At 41.7% G+C, this 27,032-nt stretch overlaps 2 protein-coding genes across 2 annotated transcripts; one reads left to right on the top strand and one right to left on the bottom strand.

Moving 5' to 3' along the window:
• Positions 1-6,910: 6,910 nt before the first annotated feature.
• LOC142213911 (heat shock protein HSP 90-alpha-like) lies at positions 6,911-15,043 on the bottom strand. The gene is made up of 11 exons (XM_075282515.1): positions 14,837-15,043; positions 13,216-13,369; positions 11,962-12,328; positions 11,716-11,849; positions 10,836-11,150; positions 10,543-10,708; positions 9,217-9,407; positions 8,555-8,702; positions 8,181-8,449; positions 7,749-8,082; positions 6,911-7,415 (listed from the first exon to the last, which is right to left on the bottom strand). The coding sequence occupies exons 2-11, from the start codon at positions 13,366-13,368 to the stop codon at positions 7,303-7,305; spliced, it is 2,190 nt and encodes a 729-aa protein (XP_075138616.1). The 5' UTR covers position 13,369; positions 14,837-15,043; the 3' UTR covers positions 6,911-7,302.
• Positions 15,044-20,902: 5,859 nt separating this feature from the next.
• LOC142213910 (heat shock protein HSP 90-alpha) lies at positions 20,903-25,959 on the top strand. Its single transcript, XM_075282514.1, has 9 exons — positions 20,903-20,996; positions 22,128-22,292; positions 22,378-22,744; positions 22,851-23,290; positions 23,422-23,587; positions 23,667-24,005; positions 24,893-25,161; positions 25,256-25,589; positions 25,680-25,959. The coding sequence occupies exons 2-9, from the start codon at positions 22,128-22,130 to the stop codon at positions 25,787-25,789; spliced, it is 2,190 nt and encodes a 729-aa protein (XP_075138615.1). The 5' UTR covers positions 20,903-20,996; the 3' UTR covers positions 25,790-25,959.
• Positions 25,960-27,032: the final 1,073 nt, after the last annotated feature.

Genomic DNA, 27,032 nt, shown 5'->3' on the forward strand with positions numbered 1-27,032 from the left:
GATTTGTGAGATGTCATTATTTGCCGATGTATACAGTATAATATAGTCTATATTCAAATGGCTTGACAGTTCCATAATTGAGTTATACATAATTAAGTAACACCAAATTGTGCCTAATAGCTATATAATAAGACACATGCCATGTTGCAGAGACCACTTATAGAAAGCTCACAGGAGTAGCCCAAAGACAAACCGCTTAGGTCCACTGCCTGTTACAGCAAGAGAGACAATAAGACAATATTCAAGATAATTTCTTATTTAATGTGCCTCTAAGACTCTTACCAAGATTTCCTGCCTGTCAAATTATCCTAGACTCTCTCTTGTGACAGCATTTTCAAGATGTCTTTTTTTGTATTGCGGGCATGTATTTGGACTAACAAACCCACAAAGTGTTGTCATTTGTTTCCAACAATTCTTTATCATTAAACAACTTTCATCTGTTAACTTTCCAGGTTTTTGGGGAAGTAAGCAGCATTACACTAAACACATATAACATACAGGTCTGCAAAGTTTTCCAATCCAATAGAAAATATATGGCCCTCTCCTCCGGTAACTGCAAACCAGGAGTACAAACCAACAGAGATTTGGTCACGCTGTATGTAGGGCTGGTTTTAGACAAAGTGGGGCCCTAGGCAAAATTAAAAGTGGGGCCGCAAATGCTGAAATATTGTATCTATTACATAGTCACATTCTATTAATTTGCCCATCACTGGTACTTACATGGGTGTTCCTACAGTGGCGTGCAAAAGTTTGGACACCCCTGGTCAAAATGACTGTTATTATGAAAAGTTAAGCAAGTTATATATAAGGCATAACATTAAAGATGACACATCCCCAACGTACGTTTTGGAGAAAAAAAAATATTTTCACATTTTATATTTTCAAAATAACAAAAAATTAAATTGAGCCGATACACAAGTTTGGGCACCGTGCATGTTTAGTACCTAGTAGCACCCCCTTTGGCAAGTATCACAGTTTGTAAATCTTTTTTGTAGCCTGCCAAGAGTCTTTCAATTCTTGTTTGAGGGATTTCCATCCATTCTTCCTTGGAAAAGTCTTCCAGTTCTGTGAGAATCCTCAGTTGTCTTGCATGCACTGCTCTTTTGAGGTCTAGCCACAGATTTTCAATGATGTTCAGATCAAGGGACTGTGAGGTTCATGGTAAAACCTTCAGCTTGCACCTTACTCTATGGTGGATTTTGACGTGTGTTCAGAATATTTATCCATTTATAGAAGCCATCCTCCTCATCATCCTCCTCCTGCTTTTTTCAATTTCCAGCTTGTTTACAGATGGTGTTATGTTTGCTTCAAGAATTTGCTGAAATTTTATTGAATCCATTCTTTCCTCTACCTATGAAATGTTCCCCGTGCTATTGGCTACAACACAACCCCAAAGCGTGATTGATCCAACCCCATGTTTAATGGTTGGAGAAATGTTCTTTTCCTGAAATTCTGTGCCCTCTTCTCACCAAACATATCTTTGATCATTGTGGCCAAAGAGTTCTATTTCATCTTCATTGGTCCACGGGACTTGTTTCCAAAATGCATCAGGCTTGTTTAGATGTTCTTTTGCAAACTTCTGATGCTGAATTTCCTGGTGAGGATGTAACAGAGGCTTTCTTCTGATGACTTTTCCTCGAAGGCCATATTTGTGCAGGTATCACTGACAGTAGAACAATGTACTACAACTAAATCTTCCTGAAGGTCTTTTGCAGTCAGATGGGGGTTCTGATTTACCACTCTGGCAGTCCTATGAGCAGCTGTCTGAAATTTTTCTTGGTCTTCTTGAACTTATCTTGAACTTCACTGTTCCTGTAAATTGAATTTCTTAATTACATTTCGAAAACACTTGAAAGCACTTTGCGATCTTCTTATAGCCTTCTCCTGCTTTGAGGGCCTCCACCATTTTAATTTTCAGAGTACTAGGCAGTTGCTTAAAAAAACTCATGGCTGCTGTTTTTTTGGCACGAGGTTAGTGGAGGCTGGGGATTTCTAAAGCTGTAAAATTTGCATCACTTAGCCTTTCCTAATGATGATCGTGAACAAGCCAATATCCTAACTGGCTTATTAAGGTCTGAGATCTTGGTCAAAGTTATCTGAGCACACAAAACTACAAGGGTTCCCAAACTTTTGCAAGGTACTCATTTCCCTTTCTCCCGTTTAAATTGTACTCAAACATAATAATACACTGATATTGCTTAAAATTTTAGAAAAGTGTGTTTAATCTTTAATCTTTATGCCTTTTACAGATCATTTCATCTTCAACCTGCTTATCTGTTCACAATAACGGTCATTTTGACCAGGGGTGTCCAAATTTTGCATGCTATTGGCCCAGTTCACATCTGCTTTCAGTATCTCGTTCAGGATGTCCGCTTGGGGACCCCTCCCAAACAGAATACCGAACACATTAAAAAGCAGTAAGCAATGAAAGCACACGGATCCCATAGACTATAATGGGGTATGTGTGTTTTCTGCGTGGTGTCCGCATGAATCATGTGGAGAGAAAAGTAGTGCTTGAAGTATTTTTCTGTCCGCATGAATTTTCTGTTCACATGACTCGTGCGGACACCGTGCAGAAAACACACATACCCCATTATAGTCCCCAAGCGGACTCCATGAACGGAATACCGAACACAGATATGAACCGGGCTTAAAGGGTGTAATTTTTTTGCAAGCCAAATTAATTGCTTGTGATACTTTAAAAATCAGGTGCACAAGCAACAAGGCATATGTTTTTTCGCACACACACACAATATATACATACAAAGTTTTATTTGCAGAAGCCCCCTCATAATGCCAGCTAGCGGTTAACCTCTTCCTGCCCTGCACTATAATAGCACACTGCAGTAAGCGGGTTGTTCCTAGGAGCCATGTACTTCTCACTAGTGCGTGTCAGCGCCTTTCAATGATAAACACTGCACCTCTGCACGTTCATGGCTGGACAATAGTCCTGGAAAACCAGGAGACTGATGCAGACAAAGTGCACTATATAGAATGCGGTGGTAGGCGCTCCAGCATCACATGACCCTTTGTGAGTGGCCATTTTTTGGCTACCAAGTGTTAGCGCTTTACAAGATGATTGAACGTGACAACTTGTAGATAGCAAATATTTGGAAACTGCCTACATCCCAGTACCTACTCTTTTGCAGATACTTCCTCATAGGATGTGTCCGCTGCTGATATTCCATTGAAGGAAACCAGCAGAGAATTTTCCTGTTTTACTCTACTACAAACAATGCTCAGAATGACCTACAGCATAAGCGGACATGAGGCTGCTGCAAGACATTCTACACCTCAGTTCAGATTATGCTGCAGGGTTTTTGAGCAGAGCCTGGATGGGATTTGTTTAAATCTTATCTACTTTGCTGTCACTGTACAATATAGCAAATAAGCTGCTGACAAGTCCACAGTGTCTAATCCTCTGCATGTACATCCCGTGTGGACTATTCTTAAAGTAGCTTTCCTATAACTATAGCTTGTCATCTCTCCACAGAATTGGTGATTGATCAGTGGTGATCCTAGAACTGAGATCATCATCAATCACACACACAAGTTCCCATATTCTCCTGTCTCAATGGATTGGAGTTCATGTGCATTTCCGTTCTATTCAAAGTCTATGGGACAAATGACAACAGCTCACTTCTGATCTCCGCTACCTCCATCAGTTCTGTACTCTTCATACAGAGCAGCAGTGCGCTCACTCACCCACCAAACTATTGACATGTGAGAACCCAGGACACCTAATCTTGTGCCACAGCAGTCAGGCGCTTATCACCTATTTTAGGTTATAAATTTTGATTATCAAAAAAACTCCTTTAGGCTAAGGCCCCACATTGCAGAAATGCAGCTTTTTTTGTTGCGGTTTTTTGAGCCAAAGCCAAGAATGGTTACAAAAGGAATGTGACATCTATAGGAAGTTCTTATACTTCTTCTTTCTGCTCAATCCACTCATGGCTCTGGCGCAAAAAAACGCAACAAATTCTGCAACAAAAAAATCTGCGTTTCTGAAACGTGGGGCCTCAGCCTACATGAGATGGGAGTTATTCTCCAGCATGGAGGTCACCACAGACAGTGTCCTTCTTTCACCCACCACATGTACTGGGCCCAGAGGGCTCCCCAGGACAGAACTGGTCCTTCTAACCAGCCTGTCAAGTCTATTTCTGACCCTGGTTGATATACTGCTCCCCCAGAAGGCCACTCCGAAGAAGATGGCTGATTCTACTACAGATTTGAAAAAGGCCCTAAGAAGTGGCCTCTGGACTCCGAAGGCCCTCAGGTAGAGTCTGCTGTGACCCTTTCTGTGCAGTGCATCCAGGTGATCAGCCCAGTCTAGTTTATTATTGTGGAGCACACCCAGGTACTTAAAGGTCTTGACTATCTCAATGCCTGTCCCCTGGATCTCCTCCGGATTTGTGGCACTCCTCCGATTACTAAAGTCCACCACCATTTTCTTGGTCTTCCCAACATTAATCCTGAGGTGTTTCCGCTGACACCAATCCACAAAGTCCCGGTTTAAGTCTCTGTATTCCCTATCGTCACCATCAGTGATGAGGCCTACTATTGCAGAGTCATCGGAGTACTTCTGTACGTAACAGCTGGATGAGTTGTGCCTAAAGTCAGTAGTGTACAGTGTGAAGAGAAATGGGGCAATAACTGTACATTGTGGTGCCCCTGTACTACAGATCACAGTGTCTTGCAAAGTATTCATATCCTTTGAACTTTTTCACATTTTGTCACCTTATAACTACAAGATCAAATGTATTTTATTTTAGATTTTAAGTGATAAACCACTGATGGAAGTTGTAGTTCACAGACCCTCTCCATCCAATCTGGCTGAGCTTGAGCTATTTTGCAAATAATATGCAAATAATGGGCAAAAATTCCCGTCTCTAGATGCGCAGAGCTGGTAGAGACATCCCCAATAAAACTTGCAGCTGTAATTGCAGTGAAAGGTGGCTCTACAAAGGATTGATAGAGGAAGGCTGAATACTTTTGTATGTCAGATATTTAATTGAGTAACATTTTGAAAACCCTGTATCATTTACCTTCCACATCACAATTATGGGCTACTTTGTGTTTGTGTACTCTTTGCTGGAGTATAATGATGTGAGGTTCATGGGAGGCGAGCAAACATAACAACAAGTGTTACTCACCTCTCCTGGACTACGGCGTGACCCTATTGTCTTCAGGCCTCTGTAGTGACAACACAGAATTCACATGGGTCAGACCGATGTCGCAATGTATAATGATGCCGGTGTAACCCATGTCTGTAACATCATTGAAGAGGGCTGAAAACAGCAGGGAGTTGTGCTGAAGCCCAGGAGAGGTGAGTAACACTTGTTTTTATGTTCACTCATCTCCACTGAGGCTCCAATCATTATATTCTGAGGTCTGAAAAGCTGGAGATTTTTCCAATATTTTCTACCAACACCATTGGGTAACAATGGAACATAATACTATGGGACACTATACTGTATGGAGGCAGCTATGGAAAATTATACTGTGTATAGGAATTACTGTAGGACACTACACTGTGAGGAGGGGATAAATATGCAATATTATATGTTCTAGAGACTACTTTAGAACATTATACTGTGTATAAATGGGGTGTTATACTGTGTTGGGATAAAGAAAGGGGAGTTATTCTGTGGGGCCCCCAAGTCAAATGTGTGCTATGGGGTTCAGTCTTTGCTATTCATGCCCCTGCCCCAGTCTCATTTTGGTAAACATTGAAAAATGTTTTATGTGGCCGGAGAAGAGGGTGAATTTAGGTCGAAACACACTGATTAGATGCAAACATTCCAGTAGGCTTGGCTATCCTGAGTATTGGAAATATTATGTGGTGGTTCACACGTGTACTAGATTTCTTTTGCGGTCTAAATAATAAGCTTTGATTGATTTGCCCAAATGCTCTCTACCTCCCCATTAAACTCTCTTGAAGACGTCTTGCTGCTTTAGCACATATTTCACTTTTAGGCTGGTCTTACACGGCAGTAATGTAAGTCCGCAAATGGTCTGCAATTGAGGGTTTTTCAATTGCGGACCATTGGCGGACACACTATATTCAATGCGGCCTCTTACACCACCGGATATTTTATCCGTGGTGTGGCCAGGCCGCAACCGTGGTCCGCAATTTATAGAACATGTCCGTAATGGCCGTGAATTACGGCACTGCACGAACTCAGAGTTTATGTTGCCGATCAGCAACTAGCGGACGGTACATTCAATATGATCGTGTAAGACCAGCCTTAGTGTTATGCTACATCCATGCAGCTAACTCCATTAAAAATTATTGCTGCTGATGTCTGATAATCCCACCTTCCATGCAGATATGTGCTATAATCATTTTCCATGTAGATTGAAATTCTGCAGGTGGCAAAAGATTAACCATCCAAACAGTGGAAATACAGTACATACCTAATGTGGCAGAGTGCTTCAGTGAGGTTCGCTGCCTTTATAGAATGGAAGAATTCCTCACACATACTCCAGAACATTTACCCACACCTGGGGCACCTGAATTGCTTTTCAGTACTCTGAAAACTATCGTGGTGAAGCATAAACTTTAGCCGGTTGTGCTATGGATTCTTCTCTGGAGGTATGATTTATTTGGGGTTTGGTCCTCACCCTGTTGCCATCACTTGGCAAACACCTTAATTCTTTAGTTAATAATTAGGTGCACTATCCTGGTTTTCTGGACCTCTTGTGTCTCCCTCCCCCCTTATCCTCTGTTTTTTCCTTACTTTAATTGTTCTGGTTCTGCTTTTGTTGGGAAGCAGTGTCTAATCTAAATTACTATATATGTATTAAAAAAAAAAGCAACAAATATACAAAAAATCTTTATTAAGACAATGCAGTTCTATAACAAACCAACATTTGACTTATAGTAGTAAATAATTTTATATGAGCCAGTATAGTTCATATCACAGTGTACATGAGCAGACAGTGTTACAATATTACAGTGTAACAAAATCATTAACACATCAAACAGGAATGGGAGCCCTGCTCTCAATAATTTACAATCTGTGACCATTTACAACAGATATAAAAGGGCACCAAAACAGAAGGGATATGTTTCCTGAACATATAATTTAGCAGTAAGGAAAACTATAGATGCAAAATAAGAATAAACTATAACAGAAATACATAACAAATGAATAAATCAGTGCAGAGAAAGTTGACAGGCTACAAGCCTGCTACAGAAATAGATTGTTTCAAAATGTTTCTTCATGAATAGGAAATTGTACAAAAATATTCACATCTACAGTACAATGAGACACCTCACGCCTCATCAAGTACATGCTCTCAGTCTACTTCTTCCATTCTGGATGTGTCGTCATTATCACATTCTAGAGGAGGCATCTCTTCCACCACTGGGTTTGTAATCTCCTCTTGAGGAATATCTTCTTCATCAATTCCTGTGAAGAGAATTTTTAGAGAATTAAATACTAAAAACCGATCATTAGAATAATTTAGCAATATCTGATCGGTGGTGTTTGCAATTTTGTCCCATATAAATGAATGTGACTGAGCTCACCCGAATGCTACAGTCTCTTTAAATAGCTGATCTGTGGGGTTCTTGGGAATTAGAGCCCACCGATTAGATACTGACACATCGGATGTAGTGAAAATCACCATCTATAGGTAAATATTCCCTCCTATCAAATGACAACTTCCCAATTAGCTATAACAATTAAATATGATTTCCATTAAAAATATTTGCTATATTGAGAAGAGAACCAAGCACTCACCTAAACCGAGCTTAATCATCCTATAGATGCGGTTGGCATGTGTCTGTGGGTCATCCAGACTGAAGCCCGATGACATGAGGGCAGTCTCAAACAGCAGAATAACCAGGTCCTTCACAGACTTGTCATTCTTGTCAGCATCAGCTTTCTGCCTCAGTGTCTCAATAATGGAATGGTCAGGGTTAATTTCTAGGTGCTTTTTGGCAGCCATGTAGCCCATTGTGGAGTTGTCCCGGAGAGCCTGAGCCTTCATGATACGCTCCATGTTGGCAGACCACCCATAGGTGCTGGTCACTATGCAGCAAGGGGACTCAACCAGTCTGTTTGAGATAACCACCTGGACATAACATATAATACATATTAGTTTAATACACAAAAGTGCGACATTTGATTCGGAGTTGACTTTTGGGCAATTACAGAATGCGGAGGACCTACCTTTTCCACCTTCTTGTCTAATATATCTTTCATGATTTTGCAGAGATTCTCAAACTTGGCCTTAATTTCCTCCTGTTTCTTCTTCTCTTCCTCATCCTCAGGAAGCTCCAATCCTTCCTTGGTCACTGACACCAAAGTCTTTCCGTCAAACTCCTTGAGCTGCTGGACACAGTACTCGTCGATGGGCTCAGTCATGTAGATCACCTCTAGGCCATGTTTCCGGAGTCTTTCAACAAAGGCTGAATGAGCCACTTGCTCCTTGGTTTCTCCTGCAAAAACAAGACCAAAAAAAGAGGTCACAAAGTTTTAAGTCAATATCTGGAATTTTCATACGTCAAGTCTTTGTATTTGACCTATGGAATGCGAATTCCTACCTGTGATATAGTAGATGTGTTTTTGATTTTCTTTCATGCGGGATACATATTCAGCCAGAGAGATTAGATTATCTCCAGAAGTGGAGGAATGATAACGTAGCAGCTCAGAAAGCTTCTTACGGTTTGTGGAGTCTTCATGGATTCCAAGCTGCAACAAAGAAAATATGAAATTGAGCATTAAACTTGAAATAAAGGTGATCAGAGGGGTGTGGGACTGCGGTGCTAAGGGCCCACCCATAAAATGCATTCTGGGGGACTACTATACATAAATATGGAAATATTACCTGACACTCATTCACAAATTCCTAAAATGCCAAGGCTACCGTTTGGCTTGGCTCTCCACCTAAATGTCATCTCAGCCCCAAAGTGTGTTTACAGTATATGAAAAAAATAAATAGGGTAGTTTTAAAAAAAATAAAAATCTACCTAGTATATTACACTAGTACATAGCCTGGTTGAGATACTGTATAATGAGTATTTGTATAAAGTACACTGTGTGTATTCTGACAGGTTAGGGTTAGTTAGCAGCCCACTAGGGTATTCACCTGATCACCTGTGGGCCAGTCCAAGTCTGTCTAAAACTCTTTGAACCATCTTCAACCTACTAGTGAAATGCAAGATTTATACAGTATATACACATCCATATCCTTTCCCCAGCTTACTTTGAGATTCTTGGAGAAGTGCTCATAGAACTTCTTGTAGTTTTCTTTGTCCTCTGCCAACTCAGTGAAAAGGTCAAGGCATTTCTTTACTATGTTCTTGCGGATGACTTTGAGGATTTTGCTTTGCTGCAGCATCTCACGGGAAATATTGAGAGGCAAGTCCTCTGAGTCCACCACTCCTTTAATGAAATCTGTGGAATATACAATGCACGTTCAGCTCACTAGTTCTCATAAGAAAAGAATCTATTAATGCAAGTCCATTTAATGAGACTGTTCTGAGTCTCCTGTTAACTTGATAGACAAGCATAATATGTATTCTCTCCTGTTGGTATATAGAGGAGATGTAACTTGAAGGGCTTCAGCTCCAATGTAATCCTTTCCGTAATAGGGCCCCTAAGCTTTAGGCCTGCTTAGATATCAGTTCCAGGGTAAAACTGCACCCAACACCTTAACCCAATTTAATATAAAAAAATGCATAACAAATTAAATTAGTTCCTAAATGTGTAATCCAAGCTGAAAGTTACGCATCACACCTCTTAAAAATCAACAACAAAAGCTTGTGTTCTCACAAACACTGTAACGTAAGCCAAGCAATATTTGGCCAATATCCACTAATGAGTTAAATATATAATGCACACACCAACAGCTACTATGCAACCAAAATCTACACTTTTAGGCTCTATGCACAACTGTGTGCTTTAGTCACCTCTATGGCCCCATACACACAACTATGTATTATCACAGTTCTGTGCATGTGCCAGTGATCCCAATGCAAAACTCAGGACAGGTCCTATATCTGTCGATTCTGTGGCCTGGGCTCACTGGATGAAGTTAATGGGTCCATGGAGGTAAGACAAGCACAAGGATGACATCCATTTTCTATGCATGCCATTATACCACAGACTGGGCCCATGAATATGATTGTGCACATGTAGCCTTGGATTGCAAAGCATACTAAACATAAAAATACAATGTAATACATACAACTACCTTCAAATGACTTTACAGCAATGATTATAAGCATAAATTGCATAAAAATTCTAATTTATAGGTAAATAACATGACCAAGCAAGCCCTTTATGCAAACAAAATGTACTTCCCCAAAAACCTGTAAGATGTATGTAGCTCTTGCATACTATACATGAGTCTACATTTACAGGTGCATTTGTTACGCCAACCAGTTGGTTGTTTACTCTAATGAAGTTATTGATTAGTGGAGAAATTTACACTTTGATTTTAACTCTAGGGGATCAGGGCCAGTGCTGTAACAAAATCTGTTTGCTCGCCCCTATCCCGGAGCTGCAAATGTTAGTGTGTTCTACTTACTCAGATACTCTGGGATCAGCTCCTCGCAGTTGTCCATGATAAAGACTCTGCGCACATACAGTTTGATGTTGTTCTTCTTTTTCTTGTTCTCGAACAAGTCAAAAGGTGCTCGTCTGGGCACAAACAGCAGAGCTCTGAACTCAAGCTGGCCTTCCACTGAGAAGTGCTGGAAACCAAAACCAAAAACCATCATTGTCAGGTGTTCAAACTACTTTGCTTTCACCTCTAGATACTAAAGTAGTTCAGACATAAATAGTTTGGCTTCATTGGACAATCGAGACATCTTCACTTACTTTTACAGCCAGATGGTCCTCCCAGTCATTAGTGAGACTCTTGTAGAACTCTCCATACTCATCATTGGTGATGTCATCAGGGTTGCGGGTCCATATAGGTTTTGTCTTGTTAAGCTCTTCTTGGTCAATATAATTTTCTTTGATCTTCTTGGTTTTCTTTTTTCTGTCTCCTTTCTTCTCATCCTCTTCTTCATCAGAACCCATGTCCTCAATCTTAGGAGTCTCATCATTTTCATCTTTTTCCTTCTCCTCATCCTTCTCTTTTTCCTCCTCAGCTTCATCATCACTGATCTCTTTGTCACGTTGCTTTTCAACCTATTAAAGAAGAGATGGGTCAAAATTAGGTACTGTTACCTAAGACACAATCTGCCTAAATAACATACAGTGCTATCAAATGGCTTCGGAAATCACTTAGTTATTAGAGTCCATCTGTGTGTAATGTAGTCTCAGTATAAATACACGTGTTCTGGTTACAGTTCTCTTCTCTGCAAGCAGCACTTTTCTCTTTGCATGATTCATGTGAACACTGAAAAACACAGACCCCATTATAGTCTATGAGGTCTGTGTGGTTTCTTAGCTAACTACTTTTTAATGCGTATAGGTTTCCATTCAGGGGGTCCACAAGCGGACTTCCCGAATGGAATACCAAAAGCAGATGTGAACCAAGCCTTTGATAAGATATTTGATAAGATTTAGGCTATGGTACCAACTGCCTTGTCAGTAGTACTGCCTGATCTACCAGCTGCATCTACTGTTTATTTGGGCTACAGTATATATAATTTTTTGCAGTGCGTTGGGGGGGAAGGGGGGGGAGGCAAACAAATTCTTTGCTCAGATGAATGAAAGCCTAGCTATACCAAGTAGTACAGGCATCGCTTACAAACAACGTGATGGGATAGCCAATGAACTGGGAATGTTTCTTCACAATCTCCTTGATCCTCTTTTCCTCTAAGTATTCAGTCTGGTCTTCTTTCATATGTAGAATAATTTTTGTTCCACGACCAAGAGGCTCACCTGAAAAAACAGTGAGGAAATACTAAGCAAACAAGCATTTATCGATAGAGTAATTTTTTTTAAGGAATATGCATAGATAGTTTAATTAGATACAAAGATTATACAAACTTACTGTTATCAAGCCTTATGGTGAAGGATCCTCCGGCTGAAGACTCCCAGGCATACTGCTCATCATCATTGTGCTTGGTGATCACCGTCACCTTCTCAGCTACAAGGTAGGCTGAGTAGAAACCGACACCAAACTGACCAATCATAGAAATATCTGCTCCAGCCTGCAAAGCCTCCATGAAAGCCTTGGTTCCAGACTTGGCAATGGTGCCCAGGTTGTTGATGAGATCAGCTTTGGTCATACCAATGCCAGTGTCAATAATGGTCAGAGTGCGACCCTGCTTGTTGGGGATCAGGTCAATCTTCAGTTCTTTTCCAGAATCCAGTTTGCTGGGGTCAGTGAGACTCTCATAGCGGATTTTATCCAGAGCCTGAAATATGCAATATGTCAAGTAGTAACTAATTTTTTTTTCTTTTCATAAAAGTTATAAAAGCACCATATATAGTTTACTCTACCGTGGTGTCTGAGAAAGAATATAATATCGGAAAGTGACAGCATACCATAGTAATACGCCACCACGTACTGAGATGCAATTATTCTTAAATATTATGGATGGGTATAGTGACTCACATGAAAAATATTAAAAGGAAACATTTCCAAATTATTCATAGTTATATAGTCTTATATCATCGAGATATATAGGAGACAATAAAGGGGCTGACCTCCAGTGTCAGAATTGAGTGCCTAGAACTCACCAATAAAATTCAAATGCAATGCAATGTAATTAGTTGCAAAATTCCTAAAATGTAACCAACACAAATGTATTTTTCAGTATTGAGGATATGTTCCCACACAGCAGCAGAAGGACACAAGACGATTGGAGCACCTGTAGTTTGAATGGGAAGCTGGAGTGCAGGGATAAAGGTTACTGGATGGCCAGACTCTGCGCCTAGATATCAACTCAGCCACCCAGTGCGTCTACAGTGTATAAAACTAAAGTGGATAGTTTCTTAAATTATCTTATCTACCCAGAATATTATACTGATGCATAGCCTGGTTGAGAAGCTGTATGATGAGTATATGTATGAAATACAATTAGTGTACCGTGCCATGCAGGATGAGCTTGGAGCCCACCTGATACAGGGGCCCACTGGGGATCACCTGTGGATCTGTCTGAGCCTGCTGACAGTGTAAAGTTCTAAAAGGTGATCTTTAGGCAAAAGCTTTAATCTTCTATTAGACTTTTTCTAAGCTTTGATCAGTTAGGAGGATTAGAGACTAGAAAACTGTAGCACCTCTGACCCCTAAGGAACCTACATCAGATGAGTTGGAGATGATTTCTCGTAGGAAGACCTCCTTGTTGGAATAAAAAGTGTTGATGATCAAGGACATCAGTTGAGCGATCTCAGCTTGGAAAGCAAAAGTCTCCACCTCCTTCTCCTCCTCCATCATTCTGGTGTCTTCAGGCATCCTGAAACCAAAAAGTAAAAAATCTGGACATTAATTTTTGTCATCGCGGACAAACCTGGGAACACCAAAATTCAGTCATGACATTAACAAAACTGCAAAACTCCATTTCTAGATTTTACAGACACACCTAATAAATCCATAGTAAGCTTTTACATAACCTACAATCACTCAATGACACATCATTTTCCTGGCATAACATGGAAAGTCTATTGATTGCAAAGCGAATAGTATATTTCATTTTTTACTGTAGTAACACTGCAGGGTAAATGGACAATTACTGTTAGAATCCCCACATGTTAAAACTGATGTCGGGGTATCCAGAGCATCTTGTGATCTGCTTACAGGACTACTTTAACCAGAGGGGGCCCATTAGAGACTTTGCCTAGGGGCCCAGAAGCTTCTAGTTAGTGGGGGTGTTGCCTCAGCAGACTTGGATCTGCATACAGTGGTATACAATGGTAGAGCACAGAGCTATAAGCTCCATGCTCCTCCATTCAGGCTTCAGCTGATGATTTGTATGCAATATACTGTATATGATCACTGTGGAGGCAAATGGCGTTATACATGAATGGCTCACTTACAAAACCTTTGAATGGGGCCCACAAATGTTAAAAAAAAAAACCAAAAAAAAAAAACCTGGCTTGTTTTTTTTTTTTTTTTTTTTATTGTCAGGAAATCCATGTTACAAAAAAGGCCAATCTACAGCAGAGAACCCCTATGAAAGTTAACTAGACTACAGTGTCTTTTCTAGAATAGTTCAGACAAGGACTTACAAATCCTTTACCAAGCTGTCACACACACAGTCTTAGGCATCACAGTGATAGGCATATGTGTGATATCCATACACATCTATTATAACATATGCACAGAAATTGTTACTATACTGACAATATATTCCCAATCTATTGCAAGAAATACTTCATATAGGATGGCTGACAACACACAGACACCAGATTTCTGGACCGTGGCTTTTATGTACTGTAGTTATATAGTAATAACTAGTCACTATAAACATTTCTAAACCGGTCCAACATCTTTTCTTACTGTTTTATGCTGGAATGTGAAAAACATAATGCAAGACAGCACCCATCATGGTTTTTTTTTTTTTTTACATGGGGTGAATGCAGACAGATACTGGGATCTGTCTGTATCTGTCATTTAAATTTGTCTCATCCTGTGACTGATGACAGCAAGGGGACATTAAATGATGGTCGTATGAACCTAATGGGGAAAAAAGTCATGCATGCAGGACTGTTCCGTCCATTGTAAAAGTAAACCCACTTCATGATAGGCAGAGTCCCTCATATTGTCAATTATTCTGCTACTTATAATGTCAGTTGTCATATGACATTAATAATTGTAGTGTGAACTTCGCTTTAAGAACTGCGGATTTATCTTCATATTACCTTTGGGTACAAAGCCATTCCCTGTGTCACACATATCATCACAACCTTCCAAGAGCCCTTACCTTATCTATGGTAGATGTCCTCCGTGTAGAAAAGACTTCACTGTGTCCGCTCTCTACTGCGAGAATTCGGTTCTCAATCGCGTCCGCTCTCAAGTGTCCTCGGTGTTCCAGCAGTGTGACAGGTCGCTGTGTTCTCCCCGGTGCTGAGCTCTGAACTCTTCCTCTCTCGGATGGATCTGCCTCGCATTGTGTCCCCGGCTGCTCTTATATAACAGTAAAGCGCATTCTAGAAAAATCTGCGATCTGGAAGCAACGAGAAGTTTCTAGGCATGTAGGTGTCACCAGGGATGTGGGCGGGAGCTTGTCCTGCATCGCTGCACTAGTCCTAGGTAGTGGAGGCCGATGACGTCATGGGGTTATTATCCACTGCGCTTGCTCGGCACCGAGTAGACTGTGCGGTCACTTGGCCTGCTGACTGCATTTGCAGGGCTATGGTCAGTTATTAGTCACATTGTCTTGTCTATGCAGCTGGTGAGAGAATAGACTTTAATGTGAGAACTCCTCTATTTTTTCAGGCCAATGAGGAGCCAGGAATTATCAGGAGAATATAATGTCCCCTTCAGCTGCCCCCATAGTCTAATGGTTCCCTCCAGCTACACCCACAGTAACCCATGAATTCCAACAGATTTTATCTTCAGATAGAAGCTGGGAAAAGATTAAATGTTTGCTTCAAAATACTAACTCAGGCCCAGTTCACATCTGCGTTCGGTATTCCATTCGGGGGTCCACTTGGGGACCACCAAAAGGAAACGCATTAAAATGCAGGGAGCCAAGAATTCCTACCAGCATAGATGACTATTCTGCTTGCAGTCTGGGGCCTTGTTGGGTGTCCAAATATACCCGTGTGAAGCAGGTCTAAAACTAGATAAGGATGGTCAAATAGATGGCTATGCCCATGCAATCCAGGCCTCACTAATAATGTCTATAGGTTATGAGGGAGTGATCTGCTGCAAGGGCCAGAAATCTAATGTCTAATGCCTTTCGGTTTTGAGAAGAATAGAGAGGGGTCTCACTCCTAAAATTATATCTATAGGTTGCTATAGAATCTGCCAAATAGATTGTTATATGTGAGGAGGTGACAGGCAGAGTGCTGGAGTCCCAGTATATCTCCCCCAGGTTTCTGACCTATGTGTGGTCCACTGTGGGTCTGGAATAGGGTTCAGCCCCAGATGTGAGTCCTGGGCTTGATACTGGACGATAAAAGGCTGCAGAATCTGCACTTGAAAAATCCATTCAAACCAATGGGAGGAGGAAAAAAACATGATGCTTTTTTTTTTAACATTAACTCCTTCCCGCCGATGGCATTTTTTGATTTTCGTTTTTGACTCCCCTCCTTCTAAACCCCATAACTTTTTTATTTCTCCGCTCCAAGAGCCATATGAGGTCTTAATTTTTGCGGGACAAATTTTTCTTCATGATGCTACCATTAATTATTCTATATAATGTACTGGGAAGCAGGAAAAAAATTCAGAATGGGGTGGATTTGAAGAAAAAATGCATTTCTGCGACTTTCTTACGGGCTTTGGTTTTACGGCGTTCACTGTGCAGCCAAAATGACATGTCCCCTATATTCTGTGTTTTGGTACGGTTCCAGGGATACCAAATTTATATGGTTTTATTTACATTTTGACCCCTAAAAAAAATTCCAAAACTGTGTTAAAAATTTTTTTTTTCTAAAAGTCGCCATATTCCGACGGCCGTAACTTTTTTATACGTAAGTGTACGGGGATGCATAGGGCGTTTTTTTTTTTTTTGCGGGGCCGGGTATAGTTTTTAGTTCTACCATTTTCGGGAAATGTTATTGCTTTGATCACTTTTTATTCAAATTTTTATCAGAATCAAAACAGTGAAAAAACGGCGGTTTGGCACTTTCGACTATTTTTCCCGCTACGGCGTTTACCGAACAGGAAAAATATTTTTATAGATTTGTAGAGTGGGCGATTTCGGATGCGGGGATACCTAACATGTATATGTTTCACAGTTTTTAACTACTTTTATATGTGTTCTAGGGAAAGGGGGGTGATTTGAACTTTTAATACTTTTTATATTTTTTTATATTTTTTTTTTTTACTTTTTTTTTTTTTGTTGTTGCATTTATCAGACCCCCTAGGGGTGTTGAACCCCAGGGGGTCTGATCACTAATGCAATGCATTACAATGCTAATGCATTGCAAAAAATCATCCTTTCTTTTGCAGGCTGCATAGACCAGCCTGCAAAAGAAAGGATTTGCAGACAAACCTGGGAGCCTTGTTCAGGCTCCCGGCTGTCATGGCAACAGGGGGTCGGCCCTGGAGCATGCTCCAGGAGTCGGCGATCCCGGGCAAAATGGCGGCGCCCATGCGCCGCCGGGAAAATGGCGTCTCCAGCGCCTTTGACCGCGGCGCCGGAGGGGTTAATGCCTCCGATCGGTCCGGGGACCGATCGGAGGCATTAGAGCCGGTTGTCTACTGCTTAAAGCAGTAGACACCCGGCGGCTATGGCGGCCGCCCGGCTCCCGGGCGGTCGCCATAGTTACAGACCCGACATGCGCCATACTATTACGGCGCATGTCGGGAAGGGGTTAAAGTTTATTGAAATTTTTCAAACAATTCTTAATACAACACACAAAAAGGAAAAGGGGAGAGGAGGGGGGGGGGGGGGAAGGGGAGAATGGGGAGTAGGTAAGAGGGCGCCTGAATGGAACGAGTCTTTTAGGCGGAAAAAATGTGCAAAGTCTTAGAGGCAGTGAAAGGGGAAGGGACCTAGAGGGGGAAAAGAAACGTGATGCTTTTTTATTACATGGTTTCTGATGTGCTTTTTGTTTTCAAAAACTTATTGCGTTGTCTTTTAAGCGAAGTTTACAGGTCCATACAGTGTGCTGGAGTAAAAAAAAAAACGTGACAAAAATGTGACAAAAACGGTGTCATAAATCACATCACATGACTCCAAACCGTCCCGGATCCAGCGGGACAGTCACAATTTTCCACTGCTGCCCAGATAGCTTACAGTTTATCCCGCTATGCCCCTGAAATGTTTTGCTGTTAACAAATTTTGCCCCATCCACAAGCTCTTATCTAAGGGTAAAGGCTAAATGGTAGATGCTTAATCCTAGTGGGCTAAAGGACCTTTCATGACGTGCTGTGGGAAAAACTGTGGCAGGAAAGTATCAAGTTTTACTCCACGGACTTTCTGTTACAATTATATTTACGGGGAAACTGCTGGTGTTTCCGTAGATATAATTGACATGCTGTGATTTCCAAAACTGCGCTGGATTTGGAGATCGCAGCATGTCCGCGCTGCAGTTTTTACCACAAAGTGGGCATAGGATTCGCAAGAATCCCATCCACTTTGCTTCTACTGTAAAATGCCATGATTTTTCCTGCGCCGTTTCTCGCCCGTGGGGCACCAACCTAACAGGAAACCATAGTAAATATTTGTACTTGATATATGTATCTAAAGTCTCAGTCACAAGAAACACCTTATGTATATCCTATATGCTAATATCATCAGTTTTATTACTATTTAAATTAAAAGTCTGTACATATTTGTAACTGGTTATTAATTATGTGCCGCGTGTGCAAATAATGCCTGTAGCATTCATTATAGTGTGTGGTTTTATGGCATTAACCTAAGGCTGCACTTTCAAGATCAGTTTCTTAAAGGGGCTTTATCAGCAAAATCATGCTGATAGAGCCCCACATATGCGTGAATAGCCTTTAAAAAGGCTATTCAGGCACTGTAAAAGTTATATTAAACTACCCCCCAGTTTTAAAATAATACCCTAAAAAAGAATGTGATCTACTTACCGAACGTGCACGCTGGGCGGGCATTCAGGGTGCGCCGTCTTCTTCATCCACGCCTCCTCTTCCTGCGATGTCCTTGGGTCCCGTCCTCCTCCGGCGCTCGCGAACAGACATTGATAAAAAAAAAAATGGCCTGGGCGCATGCGCAGTGGCCGTAGTAGAAGCCGCATGCTACTGCGCATGCGCCCAGGCCATTTTTTTTTATCAATGTCTGTTCGCGAGCGCCGGAGGAAGACGGGACCCGAGGACATCGCAGGAAGAGGAGGCGTGGATGAAGAAGATGGCGGACCATGAATGCCTGCCCACCGTGCACGATGCAAAATCATGCTGATAGAGCCCCACATATGCGTGAATAGCCTTTAAAAAGGCTATTCAGGCACCGCTAAAGTTATATTAAACTACCCCCAGTTTTAACATAATACCCTAAAAAAAAAATGTGATCAACTTACCCATCGTGCACGTTTGCAGGTATTATTTTAAAACTGGGGGGTAGTTTAATATAACTTTAGCGGTGCCTGAATAGCCTTTTTAAAGGCTATTCACGCATATGTGGGGCTCTATCAGCATGATTTTTCTGATAGCGCCCCTTTAAAAGTTGTATTTTCCAATTGACACAAGTAGCTATCATTACTTGTGTTAGGGAGCGTTCACACTACCGTCAGTGTCCGACAGGTAGTGTCCGCTGCTAATGTCTGTTCAAAATCTTGTGTGGACATTAGGAGCGGACACTAGCTGTGTCTGTGACATTTTTCATTGATTTAAGTGGAGATCGGGTGCGTTCTTTTACAGTCCGTGCCTGTCCTTAACTGTCCGTTCCCAAAGATGTCCGACTTTTCAAGCGGACAGCAAAACCCGACATGTAGGTTTTTCCTGTCTGCTTGAAAAGTCGGACATCTTTACAAACGGACAGCTAAGGACAGACACGGACTGTAAAAGAACGCACCCGATGTCCATTTAAATCAATGAAAAATGTCACGGACACAGCTAGTGTCCGCTCCTAATGTCTGTGCGAGATTTTGAATGGACATTAGCAGTGGACACTACCTGTCGGACACTGACGGTAGTGTGAACACCCCCTTATTATATGTTTACACATAGGTATGGTACATTCATATTGACTTCCATTTATGTATCATCTTTAATGACATGCATGTACACTTTTTGTGGTTAACTTGTTAAAGATTGATTGTTTTCTTAACAATCCAATAAAAATGATCATTTTCAATATATGTGTGCATGAAATTTGCAGGACACTGAAGCTTGTATTGGTGATGTTTCTAGAAGGATTCCTGTGTAAACTACTTCCCTCCCACAGATCACTCATCACCTTCACACTGGTTTCGTTTCCACCTTCCCTGACTACAAGACTCATGACAGTTGCAGCCAAAGAAATGCTAATAAAGGGACAAGCAACACCTCGCCAGCCACCTGTACAAGGGGGAGGGGGTTGTACCTATTATATGCTTAAAGCCTACGGATTTTAGAGGTGGTTATAGATTTACAATCCTAATCATTATGTATACAGTTCTTATATGATCACTATGTTAGGCCAGCTTTGCATGGAATATTTGGTCCAGGAAATATGGAATACACGTCAGCTATATTTCCTGAGTGGGGCCCAGACTGTAAGCTTTATAGTCATCTTTGATGTTAGGAGGCCCCTGCTTTCCCATGGGGCTATTGTAATCATGTTTTCAGTAGTCACGTGGGGAGGCAGGAGCTCCTAGTACCTAGATGACTATGATTCTTAGAGTCCAGGAAATATGGCTGATGTATGGTCCATAGTTGACGGACAGAATACACTTGTGTGAAGCTCGCCATGCGGCACACTACTGCTATGTGTGAACCAAGCCTGATTTATTTCTGCTATTGCAAGTACATAGATGCAGAAGGGATAGTGTTTCCCCATATTATTGATGAACAAAGTTATGACAGAAAATATGTAACTGAGACATTTCTGCTCTTGCACCCCTTACACTAGAGCTTTGCATGATCTACTGCACTGAGACCCCATCTCTGCACCACTGATGTTTCCCCTGTTGTCAGGGTAACAAACACATGGCTTCAGGGCCTTCTAGTCAGTTCTACAGTTTCAGTTACGTCATGTAGGCCCCGCCCCGCTCTAACTGAAAGTATTGTCAAGGAGGTGGGGGCGGTCTCGGAGCACAGGCTGCTCTGTGATTGGCTGAGAGTTGCAGCGGCTTATCCTGCCCGGGATAAGTCAGTGAAGGTTCCAGACGTTTCTGGAAGCTTGGGGCGGGCTCAGTGAGGGGGCGGGGGAGTATATAAACATAACCCTAGACGCGATCTCATTCAGTCAGATTCGCAAGTGCGATCTACCAAGCGTCCGTAGTGACGGTGATTGAGGACCAAATACGGTAAGGAGAAGATGTCTCCTCATACACCATCTATTACTTCACATATGACAGCTAGCATCCTTACCAATTGCGCAGTCCGTTTTCTATGACGTTTGCTCGTTTCATCCGTGTTGTCATCTCTGTTTTCTATGGGTCTGGTATTGCTTTTTGTAATAAGGCGATGCTGGTGGTGTTCTGTAGGACTACAAGCCCCAGCCTGTATAAATGATTGTGGTGTTCTGTAGGACTACAAGCCCCAGCCTGTATAAATGATTGTGGCGTTCTGTAGGACTACAAGCCCCAGCCTGTATAAATGATTGTGGCGTTCTGTAGGACTACAAGCCCCAGCCTGTATAAATGATTGTGGCGTTCTGTAGGACTACAAGCCCCAGCCTGTATAAATGATTCTCTCTGTATACAATGATGCTTAGTACGCTGTGGAGCCGTCTATAGTCGTAGTACATGATGTGTATTGGTTACTGTTGAGTGTATGCTGGGATTTGTAGTGCAGTAGAGTGAGACTAGGTCTCCCATGTATAGTGATACGTGAGGTGATGCTAGACAGTGATGTATACTATGTACAGGTGTCTCATCCCTTCTAATAAGCTGTTACCTGCCTACTAGTCGTTCATTGTATGATCTGTGTGTGTGTGTTTATTAGCTCAGGTGTTGATCGTCAATGTCCTCAGCATTGGTATACAGAAATGACTTCAGCTGAGGCTGTGATGCAGCTGGTGTGGAGTAGTTTATTCTCATTATGGCTGTATACTGTGCAGCTAGACTGCACTCCTGCTGGGAGAAGCTTTGTGGTTGATCTGGTTATTGATCTTCCCTGCCAGGTCTTCATCCATTTAGAAGTTTCCCACAACAATGTTTTGGTAGAGGACAGTGTTATGCCATCCAGAATCTTCCTACCATAATCTGCATTAACTCCTATGGGATTGTGGGGGAGGGATGATGTCTTCAGTGGTAATTTCTAGAAGCAAGCAGTACCTATGTCTTGCCAGTAGGTGGCATATTGACCTTATTGCTGTGGTTTCATCTAGAAAGATCCTTGTCTGCTGCAGTATGGAGGGGGGAAACATCTAGCAAATGATCAATATTCTGTGTCTTATCAGTCTAGTGATGTAAATTCTTTGTTTTACTTGACAGATGCCAGAGGAAGTGCAGACAGCACATCAGGACCAACAGATGGAGGAGGATGTGGAGACTTTTGCCTTTCAGGCTGAGATTGCTCAGCTGATGTCCTTGATCATTAACACTTTCTATTCCAACAAGGAGATCTTCTTGAGAGAATTGATTTCTAACTCTTCAGATGTAAGTGTCAAACTTCTTCATGCTTGACTAGTACCTATGAACATTTTTTATTTGCAATATAATCTTATTCTACATTTTATTGTAGGCTCTGGATAAAATCCGCTATGAGAGTCTCACTGACCCAAGCAAACTGGATTCTGGAAAAGAACTGAAGATTGACCTGATCCCCAACAAACAGGATCGCACTCTGACCATTATTGACACTGGCATTGGTATGACCAAAGCTGATCTCATCAACAACCTGGGCACCATCGCCAAGTCTGGAACTAAGGCTTTCATGGAGGCTTTGCAGGCTGGAGCAGATATTTCTATGATTGGTCAGTTTGGTGTTGGTTTCTACTCTGCCTACCTTGTAGCTGAGAAGGTGACTGTGATCACCAAGCACAATGATGATGAGCAGTATGCCTGGGAGTCTTCAGCTGGAGGATCTTTCACTGTCAGAGTAGACTGTAGTAAGTACCCAAGCAAGTTACTTTTTCTGTAATGTAACTCAGCTTGTATGTGTCATCTTCTACTTCTTTTCAAACTGTTGCTGAGTATGACTAATCTATTTTACAGGTGAGCCCCTTGGTCGTGGTACCAAAGTTATCCTGCATCTCAAGGAGGACCAATCTGAGTATTTGGAAGAAAGGAGGATTAAAGAGATTGTAAAGAAACATTCCCAATTCATTGGCTACCCCATTACACTCTTTGTGGAGAAGGAGCGTGATAAGGAAGTCAGTGATGATGAAGCGGAGGAGGAAAAGGAGGAGAAAAAAGAGGAAGAAAAGAGTGAAGAGAAACCAGAGATAGAAGATGTAGGCTCTGATGAGGAGGAAGACAAGAAAGAAGGAGACAAGAAGAAGAAAAAGAAAATTAAGGAAAAATATATTGATCAAGAAGAACTGAACAAAACGAAGCCCATCTGGACCCGCAACCCTGACGACATCACAAATGAGGAATATGGAGAGTTTTACAAGAGTCTCACCAATGACTGGGAGGACCATCTAGCTGTAAAGGTAGGTTCAGATCTTTGTGTGGTCAAGTTATTCTTTTGTATACTACTGTACTTCAGTATCTAGAGGTGAAGTTGGAGCATTATGGGCATTAAAAACATATATATAAAATTTATTTTTATTTTTTTTTCTAGCACTTCTCAGTGGAAGGCCAGCTTGAGTTCAGAGCTCTGCTGTTTGTGCCCAGACGTGCACCTTTTGACTTGTTTGAGAGCAGGAAGAAAAAGAACAACATCAAACTGTATGTGCGCAGAGTCTTTATCATGGACAACTGTGAAGAGCTGATCCCAGAGTATCTGAGTAAGTAACATTTACATGGGTGTACTAGAACCTAACCTGTATAATTTTGGAATGGTAGTAATCATTATCCCTCTTGTAGACTTCATCCGAGGTGTTGTGGACTCCGAAGATCTGCCACTGAACATCTCCAGAGAAATGCTGCAGCAGAGCAAGATCCTGAAGGTTATCAGAAAGAACCTGGTGAAGAAATGTCTTGAGCTTTTTACAGAACTGTCAGAAGACAAGGAAAACTACAAGAAGCTGTATGAACAATTCTCCAAGAACATCAAGCTTGGTATTCATGAAGACTCTCAAAACCGCAATAAATTATCAGAACTCCTGCGCTACTACACATCAGCATCTGGAGATGAAATGGTGTCACTGAAGGATTACTGTACCAGAATGAAGGAGAACCAGAAACACATATACTACATTACAGGTGGGTTGGTGGTTCTGTGACAAGAATTCTTTAGCACTGTGTAAGGATGGCTTAACAGAGATTTGTACCAGTGCCTGTTTGACTCAATAGGTTTTACAGAAACTATTCTAATTGCAGATATTCCTGCAACCTGTCTGCCATGTGAGTTTATGGGATCTTAGTATCTGACAATGGGATTGTCAGATACTAAGATAATGTATCCTTCCTCTGCAGGTGTCGGGTGAATTGGGCTGAGCTACAATACCACACCTAATCTGTGGACCACTGTAGCACTACTACTGGGGTGGGAGTTGTTGGTCTTGTCATAATTGACAGCTATCTTTGTATGCAGTCATGAAGGGCTGTTATTCACAAAATAGGACCATAACTAAATGACTGGAGCCTAGAAAGAGTAAAGAAACAAAGTACAACTTGTGCAATATACTGAAATACAACACTGACTCAAGCATAAAGGGAATCCTTCACACGGAAAATACAGAAAAAAGTGCTTTAGATTAGCTTTCAGTAATACTTTGTGCCCTGGCCAACAAATAATTTAGCCACAAGTAAGTAAAAATGCATTCTAAGTTTCAGGCGCTTTTTTTTTTTTTTTTTTTTTACTACCCAACAAAACAGCAACAGTTTTTCTGAATCTACTTCTTAGAAACAAGTGGCTATGCTATGTGAAATTATTGTTGTATGCCCTGGTCACGGTTTGGCAGCAAGAGCATATATATCTACGTTTGACATCTGTTAATATTCTAAGACTTAGCTGTTCAAAAAAAAAAAATAATCTTACTGCATGGATAGAAGTTTAGTGAGACTTGTGGCATGGGTTGTTGTAAGAAAAATAGCTTGTCTACAGCTAAAGCATTATATCCTTATTTGATTGTATAATCTTTCTACAGGTGAAACAAAAGAACAAGTTGCACACTCTGCCTTTGTAGAGCGGCTTAGGAAGCATGGCCTGGAAGTGATCTACATGATAGAGCCAATTGATGAATACTGTGTACAGCAGCTGAAAGAGTTTGAGGGCAAGACTCTGGTCTCTGTAACAAAGGAAGGGTTAGAGCTTCCTGAGGATGAGGAGGAGAAAAAAAGGCAGGAGGAAAAGAAGGCAAAGTTCGAAAATCTGTGCAAGATCATGAAGGATATCCTTGAAAAGAAAGTTGAAAAGGTATGTGCTATTGATTCTCTTGTGGGAATTGAGCAATCTGGTGCTGGTCTGCCACTGAATGCTATGATTCTGACTGTTTCATATCTTATTTCAGGTTGTAGTGTCAAACAGATTAGTTACTTCACCTTGCTGTATTGTTACCAGTACATATGGCTGGACCGCCAACATGGAAAGAATCATGAAAGCCCAAGCACTGAGGGACAACTCCACAATGGGCTACATGGCAGCCAAAAAACACCTAGAAATTAACCCTGACCATTCCATTATTGAGACACTGAGGCAAAAGGCAGATGCTGACAAGAATGACAAGTCTGTGAAAGATCTGGTTATTCTGTTGTTTGAGACTGCTCTCTTATCATCCGGCTTCAGCTTGGAAGACCCACAGACACATGCCAACCGCATCTACAGGATGATTAAGCTGGGCTTGGGTGAGTTTCATCAAATGAAGTTCTGGAAATGTAAAGTGTTTTCTTGGTTGTGTGGTGATGGTAGAGTAACCTGCTGTTCTATTCCTGCAGGCATTGATGAGGATGATGCAGCCACTGAGGACCTGACACCCCCAGCAACTGAAGAGATGCCACCACTGGAAGGAGATGAAGACTCCTCCAGGATGGAAGAGGTTGACTGAATCAGTTGAACCCTAAACACGTTCTAATCTTAACCGGTTAGGTTTTTGTACTTTGTGCAGCATTCCTGCAGCCTGCATTGTTTCAAATATTTATTTTTTTTGGATGTTGTATGTTTTTGTTAAGACTACATTGTTCTATTAAACTAAAAAATAATTATTGCCTCCTACTAGTTGTGTGAACTCAAGTTATTGGGGAAGGGTTGACGTGTTGTACAAGACTTTATATTTGCCTGTCATCAGTATCAGAATGGTGGACATCTGACTTTAGCACCCCAACTGATCAGCATGTGTCGTCATGTGGAAGTGACGTACTATGTAGAGGCTATACTATGCTTTCCAGCTCAGCTCCCACTCAATCTCTTTAAAATGAATATGTACTTTTCACACCTTGCATTTCCCATTACAAACTAGTGATCTCAGGGGTTTATGCTGCTACCTTGGATTGCTAGACCACTGGTTGGGATGACATTTGAGTTTTTGTGAGCAGAGTGGGGGAAACCAAAGAAAGGAGGAGGGGGGGGAAAAAAAACCTCCAAGCAGTTACAAATTGCTCTATAGTAATCTGGTCAGTGACTGCTCTGTCCTGAACCGCAAAAGCCTCTAGAGCAGGGGTCGGCAACCCATGGCACGCGTGGCATATTTTGCTGGCACGGCAGCCAGCCTGCAACTTTCATACACTACATTGAGAGGGAGCGTCCTTTCAGTGCTCTGGTAGAGCTGCGGTGTAGGACACGCCCCCTTCTCTCACTGCCCACCAATCAGAGGTGAGCCTCTCACTGCACAGGATAAGGGCTCCCTGGACCTGCTGTTACATGAGGAGCTCCTGCCGTCTGCAGCCCTGAATAGGAGAGGAAGCTCCGGGGAGCAAAGTGAAAGCAAACAAATGTCTGTTCAAAATCTTGTGCGGACATTAGCAGCGGACACTAGCTGTCGGACACCGACGGTAGTGTGAACGCTCCCTTACAGAAAACTGAAGTTACTAACAGCCGAGGACTGGATGGAGCATACAGGTACATTGTGCGTCAGCTCTTTACAGGTGTTACCTCACCTGCTCCCAGTCACATACATTACCACTAATTGTGGGTTACACATGTACTTACATTGCTTCTAATGGAAAAGAACATGTGTATCGAGGCAAATAGTGGTAAGCGCATGTGGCTTGGATCACAGTATGACAGCACCCCTGTGCTATATGACTTTAGTGTAGGTGTCGTCGGCTTTACAATTATTGCACGGCACTCCA

The sequence above is a fragment of the Leptodactylus fuscus genome, chromosome 7 (assembly GCF_031893055.1).
Source record: "Leptodactylus fuscus isolate aLepFus1 chromosome 7, aLepFus1.hap2, whole genome shotgun sequence".
NCBI lineage: Eukaryota > Metazoa > Chordata > Amphibia > Anura > Leptodactylidae > Leptodactylus > Leptodactylus fuscus.